The 7,015-nt window shown below is 42.2% G+C and overlaps 1 protein-coding gene across 1 annotated transcript; it reads right to left on the bottom strand.

Annotated features, from left to right (window-relative positions):
* Positions 1–1,459: 1,459 nt before the first annotated feature.
* Positions 1,460–2,146, bottom strand: LOC125378866. The gene has a single exon (XM_048394849.1). It carries the CDS (start codon positions 2,144–2,146, stop codon positions 1,460–1,462), a length of 687 nt encoding a protein of 228 aa, XP_048250806.1.
* Positions 2,147–7,015: the final 4,869 nt, after the last annotated feature.

The raw sequence follows: 7,015 nt of genomic DNA, 5'->3' as shown, positions 1-7,015 counted from the left end.
CTTGTAGCAGATTTCGGCAAGAAAGCGTCATTAGAAACAAATTTTAATCCAATGAAATCGCTTGTTATAACTACGGGGAAAAAACAGGCGATGTTACGAAAGCGCGATTACGAAATGAATGACCGCCGTGTTGTGACAGCAACTACATGTGTGTGACAGTTTAGCCTTAAATTGGATTGCCCACTAATTAAGAATATAAACTTCGCTTGTGGTTCTCTTTTATTGCATGCATGCGCTTCTAAGATCAAAGGATGTATAGTGTGAAAAGTTAACTAGTTGAACAATTGTATTTCCGGGACTTGCCGCGGATGTTTTCAAACAGATTATTAGAACTCCATTCAGCGATAAACAGTTGATTATGCAATGAGAAGCGTTATGTGCAAATGAACAACGAACAACAATACAATTATGTCTGTGTAAAACTCTCAGTAATAAAAGTGTACATAAATTTTGGGAGCCATGCGTTACCGCCCGTAGTAACCGAGGTAGCGCTTTATCGAAGAGCGCAATAGCGAGCGATCACTGTACTGTCAACTGGGATTCGACAGATATTTTGCAAATCTTTTCATGATTTTAATCAAGGTGCACAAGTGATTTGATGCACCTCGTGGGGTAAGACCCATTTGTTTACAATATAGATCTTGATTATCGATCAGATCGTCTTGACTGAGCATCACCATTTTGTTTGAAGCAAATGCAAGCGATATGAGCAATGGAATCTGATTTGTCAAAAGGAGGGACATAGAATTGACATAATTAACTCATAATAGCCACTGGTGGTGCTACAATAGAGCCTAGTTCGGCAAGAGTGGAAACTGGATTTTTATAGACAGTTAACGCCCTTTCCTCGGAAAATGATCTCAGAAGTAAGGATAAGAATTTATGGATGAACAACTTCTTTATTACAATAAAGAGCAACATTTTGGTGTAAGTTCTAACACCGTTATCAAGCAAGTGATATTCAGAGTGTGGTTGACAAGTATATATACAGGTAGGAGGCAAAGTTTATACAGTAGAGTAGATATCAGATGTAGTTATACTGGAGTGGAGAAGCCTGTTATGGACACACAAGGGTAGTAACGACAATCATTGGTGAAGTCAGTGACATAAACAAAGGATGAAGCCAGTAATATAAACAACAGGATTATGGCTGATTGGGGTCTTAAATGAGTTGATGGTACACTTGGGGGGGGGGGGGGATGTAACACCCTTGTTCACGGTTGATTGATGGTTGGAGTCTTTTTATGTTTATGGCTTCTTGTAGTTTTCTGATTTTGAAGTCTTAGAGGTTGGTGGTTTGGTGGTGAGGGCTTTGACTTTATCCCACTGAATGCTGTGGCTTGGGTTGTCACGAATATGGTCTGATAGAGCTGATTTAGAGTCATCTTTTGAGACTGAGCTTTGATGTTCTTTAATTCCGGTTTTGAGGGGCCTAGGTGTTTCTCCTATGTAAGCTTGTTCACAGAATGTGGTACACTGCTCCTGATCGTTCTAGCTTGTGGCTGGATGGTGGTTTCCCTGTTGCTTTTATTGTGTTCTGAATGGTAGGACTTCTCTTGAACACTACATCAATGTTGGCCTGTTTCTTTAAGAGTCTCTGGATCTTGTGGCTCACTGTTCCAAAGTAGGGGAGGCTGATCACAAAGGGTGCAGACTGTTGACGGGGTGATTTCTGGGATTTCTTGCTGATGTTCTGTCTCGTCTGTTGTACTAGTTGCTCAGGGTAGAGGTTATACTGTGTAAATATTTGTTTGAGGTGGCTTCCTTCAGTAGTTAGATGTTGCTTCGTGGAACAGATGTTGTGAGCTCGTCTCACTAGGGTTGAAATACTTCCTTTCTTGACTTGAGGTGGATGGTTGGAGGCAGAGTGTATGTATTGGTCTGTGTGGGTAGGTTTCCGATAAACAGTGGTCTGGAGTTTGTTGTTATTGTCTTTCTGTACAAGCACATCAAGAAAGGGGAGCTGCTGATTGGTTTCTTCCTCCATGGTGAACTGCATTTGTGGGTTTTGGGAATTCAGGTGGTCCAGTAGGGTTCTGGGGTCATTGTTGGGATGTTGCATGACAAAGTTGTCATCAACTTTGCGGAACCAGCAGAGGGGAGTTTTTGGGGATGTTTCCAGCGCTTTTTCTTCAAGGTGGGTCATAGATATCTCGGTGATCAAGGGTGATAGTGGGGATCCTTTTGGGAGGCCGTGGGTTTGTTGATTTCAGAAGCTTGACCACTGATGTGGAAACATAAATATTATCATCACTGAACATATTTTCACATCACCATTGCCATCAAATGTTGTTTTTGATACTGCCACTGAATATTGTACTACCAGTCTATTGCATACTGCCAATGTAATTGCCATGCAGTAATTTGTATTGATTTGTAAACCTAGTTAATTTTGTAATATAATTGTTTCATACTAAATTCTTTTACGTGCAGATTTCTGGGTTAACATATTGTTTCAATTTGGGAATCGACACGTAACATCATTGATCAGAAGTGTTTTGCCTAGAATTATATAATTATTTGACAAGGCTGCAAAGAACAAAGACACCATCCTATGTGGTTGTCAATTGTCATTACTGCCTGATCAATTTAAATAAACAAACCCTGACCAGACATGACACACTACCACTGAGAAAGCCAAGTCCAAGTAAATTACATTGAATATTGTGATGTGTCACAGTTTCTGGTATGTGCAGTGAGAGAAGAAAGGGGAAAAAACCCTGAAACGTCATGCAAGTTGTAGATGTTTTGGGTGAACCACAGATTATACAAGTAATCAGACCATAGCATCCTGGCATGTGTAAGGGAGACAACTCTGTACGGAGATTGACGTGCCCTACACAACTGGGCCACCTGTGCCTCCAGATGGGAATGATGTTACAAAATGAGCTTGACTCCTGAGAGTTTCTAGATCCTCAGTCGTGCTCCACACTGTGAGCACATGTGATAAAAATGGCGTCTCCTTTGGCAAGTCACTTTGTTTGTTTGTTTAGGATGACTCTGTTCACCCTGCAGTGAATGGGTACCTGGTAGGAGCCATTGGTTATGTGACTGTTAACCTAGCACCTCACAGGCAGCTTGGTTTGCATACTTCCCAAGGAGCTGAGAATGATCCACAGTGACTGGGGTAATCATAATAACTTCTGAGCAGCCTTGCTAGAACTCTGTGCTATATTATTATTGTTATATTATCTTTATCAATATCAATATCAATATCAATATCAATATCAAGATCATTATCATCATCATTATTGAATGAAGGAACATTGTTTTGCACCACAGTCAGAAGTTCTTCAGCTATATCATGCCAGAATAATAATACGATCTAGGCATGGCAGTCATCAAGAGGTTGATAGTTTTTGAAACTGTGGGGGGAGGCAAGACCATGTTTGTTGCAGAATTTCTTCTATACATGGCAACACACCTCCTGCTAAAGACCATCCCGGAGGTATGCTTCTTCATAAACAGATGAAATAACTAAATGAATGATTTGCATAATTAAGGATAATTATTTTTTTATTTCCCCTTTAAAACTTCCTTGTCTAACATAAACAAACAGCAGCACTTGCTCCATTTCAGTCAGTAGAGGTGTGAGAAAATTGCGTAGCTAAAAGCTGAAAGAAAAAAAACAAAAAAAACAGTTTTACAAATAATCCTTATTGTCCTGCGTGAAGCTGACTGGTGCCACTTTCTGGTACTAAAGTTGCGTGGGGACATGATGCCTTGGCGGAAGTACCATAACGTCAGGGCGACATGCCATACTATACATGTAACTGTCATGGAGTTGCAGTTTCTCCTCCAGGTTGTAACACGGTGTTATTGTTGTAGAGGCCAACACTTACTAAAGACAAGATAATTAAACTAACCAGGAATCACAGAGTGTTTCTTAACAGTTCAGGAGTACGGGTACAAGACTACTGCCAAACCACTATCAGCTCATGTATTCCTGTCTAAATGTGCATCCTAGCCAGCAAGGAGGGGAGGGGGGAAGGGGGGAGGGGGGAAGGGGGGAGGGGGGTACAAGACTACTGCCAAACCACCATCAGCTCATGTATTCCTGTCTAAATGTGCATCCTAGCCCGCAAGGAGGGGAGGGGGGAAAGGGGGAGGGGGGGTACAAGACTACTGCCAAACCACCGTCAGCTCATGTACTCCTGTCTAAATGTGCATCCTAGCCAGCAAGGAGGGGAGGGTGGAAGGGAGGGGGGGGGGAGTACAAGACTACTGCTAAACCAGCACCAGCTCTGCTAGTCAGTTCATAACTCCTGTCTGTTTAGCCTAAACATCTTTCATCTTCACAATACAAAACAACTTTGTAATTCTTATATCGGTTTCATGACCATATTTTCTCTTCATGCCATAACTTTTTTGATATCAGAAGTGTGACTTTAAAACTGTATTCTGTACGACACGTCTAAACTGGCATCGGCTCATCAATCAGCCCCAAACCCTGGTCAGCGTCTAAGAGATTGTCTTTCAAGTAATCTAAAGAGGCCAATATTCGGTCATTTAACAACGCTATCATATTTTATGTCTAATCAGTCGAGAGAAGAGAGCGAAGACTTATGACATGAAAGCCCATCTTTCTTTGACATTGTGTACAGTGCTCAGCACCAAGACAATCATTAACAATCCTTTGATATCGGGGAATAATGTCTCTCTGATTACAAGCAGCTTAAAATATCTTCTTTGACAAAATATATGATCCATATTTGAGAAATCTTATAGAATTTGAAATAAATTCAAACTGAAGATTGCCAATGATATTGACAACCCTAGGAGGCAGCTATTTGCTCAGTTCAAGACTGAAATTAATATGCATTGAAATCAGGCGCATTCTTCCCTGATTCATAATTTATTAGCAACTAAATTCAAACAAAAGTGATAGAGATTTGTTTAATATATATTTACTGATTTATTTCAGAATTATTATAATTCTTATGAAAGTTCTACCTCTATTACATATCTGACAAAAATCCTCTATTTTGGCTTCAATCACTCTTTCTAAAATTTTCAGATTTTCAACAGACGTCCTCTTCACTGTTAATCACACAATTAGTTGCCACCAAATAGCCTTGTAACTACCCACGCCGTTTGGTCACAATGGCGGCCATATAATTTTTTTCCTGTGTGTGCTGAGTCAACACCTACTAAAGTAGTAGTGACAATCTAGTACTTGGTAGTAGGTCACATTAACCTACGATTATTCTAATAAGTTTTCTGAAGTAACACATATAAATAAATATACATTTAAAGTAATAGTGCTGCTGGAAGAGACTACACACACGAGTATAGCTGGTGTTGGGTTTGTGAGGTCGCCATGCAGTCTCCCTCCACACTGGATGTAAGAAGTGTGGTCGATTTATGATCATGGGAGATCCTCATGTAAACTGCACCATGGAGAAGAGATGTGAGCAATGCAGCCACACATCCAAAGAGATCTTCTCCAAGATGTCAGAGGCCGCAACTAAGGCCAATAGGAGAGAGGCGACGAAGAAGAAAGTTGACACGATAATTACTGAGAAATCACTGTCTACCCAAACACCTCCCTCTCCAGCAACCCCATCATCTCCTGCACTCACCATAAATCTCATTCAACAACTACTGAGAGAACAGCAGGAGATGATGAAGGGCATGCTTGACCCTAAGCTGTCGGATATGAACGCTAAGATCGCGACAGTAGCTCTGGCTAACACTACCAGATCTTGGTCCACGACCGTGGGCCATGCTACACAAGTCAACAAGCTGAGCGTGGCTCAAGGTCACAACCCATGGACCAGTCACCAAGTCAACTAGCTAGCTGGCCAGCCAACACTAGACCAGAGAACAATACCGTACGGGAGCTTACGGTATCCATGGACAGGCATCCCGTGGCAAGCAAGTCCAACAGGACCAAACCAAGCCACATGGACTCCACGGAATAACCCAGCCAGCCAGCCGTCCAGCCAGCCATGCAGCCAGCCATGAGGACAACCATGGCATGGCTACCATTACCCACAGGTTACAAGCCACACAGAGACCGATTATACCAGAATCATGGTCACTGGAGGATGACGAGCCCTACGGGGCAGAAGCTGAGGAATACGATTATCCACCCCCCACGGGATATACCCAAGGCTACTCAGAGCTGGAATCGGAGGGGTTTGAGGAGATCGATAGATTGATAACTCACCCCAACGAGGGGCAAAGATATTACAGCGAAGGCTACACTTTTGTGGAACCTATTGAAGAGCTTTATCACCTTATGCCTACACTTCGGCCAAATGTGACAGAAGATTCACCATCCCAGATGCCAGGACGTCATGCGCATCTCAGCATATTCATCAGACATTACCTTGGCCCAGTTTTGCGGGCAAGGTCGTAGACCAATTGACAGATAACATCCATAGGCTCAAGCATGATGAACGTTCACCTGTTCCACCTATGAAACGGTTATATAACATGCCCAATGCTACACTCCGGAATTCCCAAGTTTGGATGAAGATTTCTACAAATTAGTGTGCAATCCCGACATGAACATTACGTTATCAGTATCATGTTTCAAGGATTTAGCACCGGTTGCCATGGATGTCAGGGCACATATAAACTTTCAACGGGAAGCTTAGAAATGTGATAGATGAAATGAAACAAGATACAGCCAAGTGTTTCCAGACTTCAACCATAGATCCTGCAACGAGGGCTCATAATCATCACATTCTAACAAACGGCCCTGGGACCATAAGTCATCTGCGCCAAAGCAGCCTCCTAAGAAGAAGTTTGTCCCCTCCGGGAAAGATCCGTTCCAAACAAGGCGGAGGTACGACAAGCCACAATCTTCGCAGGACTCTTTTCGCTTGCCAGACTACGGGGATATAATCGCCATGGAAGATCATTCGACGTTAAAGACGCTTTCGACCTGGTTACTTCTATGGATTGCGATTTACAGCTACCATCTTTCAATAAAACACAGACTCTAGATCTGGGCTCAGTGGGAGGGCAACTTCTGTCATACACCAAAAATTGGAAGTAAGTTATC

Source organism: Haliotis rufescens, unplaced genomic scaffold, assembly GCF_023055435.1.
Source record: "Haliotis rufescens isolate VD_foot unplaced genomic scaffold, xgHalRufe1.0.p SCAF_13, whole genome shotgun sequence".
NCBI lineage: Eukaryota > Metazoa > Mollusca > Gastropoda > Lepetellida > Haliotidae > Haliotis > Haliotis rufescens.
Note: the sequence above shows the minus strand (reverse complement) of the source record. Positions and strands in the feature narration are given on the sequence as shown.

What these genes read in the sequence shown, in the direction of transcription:
- LOC125378866 (XM_048394849.1), bottom strand. Translation starts at nt 2,146, where the DNA reads ATGACCCACCTTGAAGAAAAAGCGCTGGAAACATCCCCAAAAACTCCC.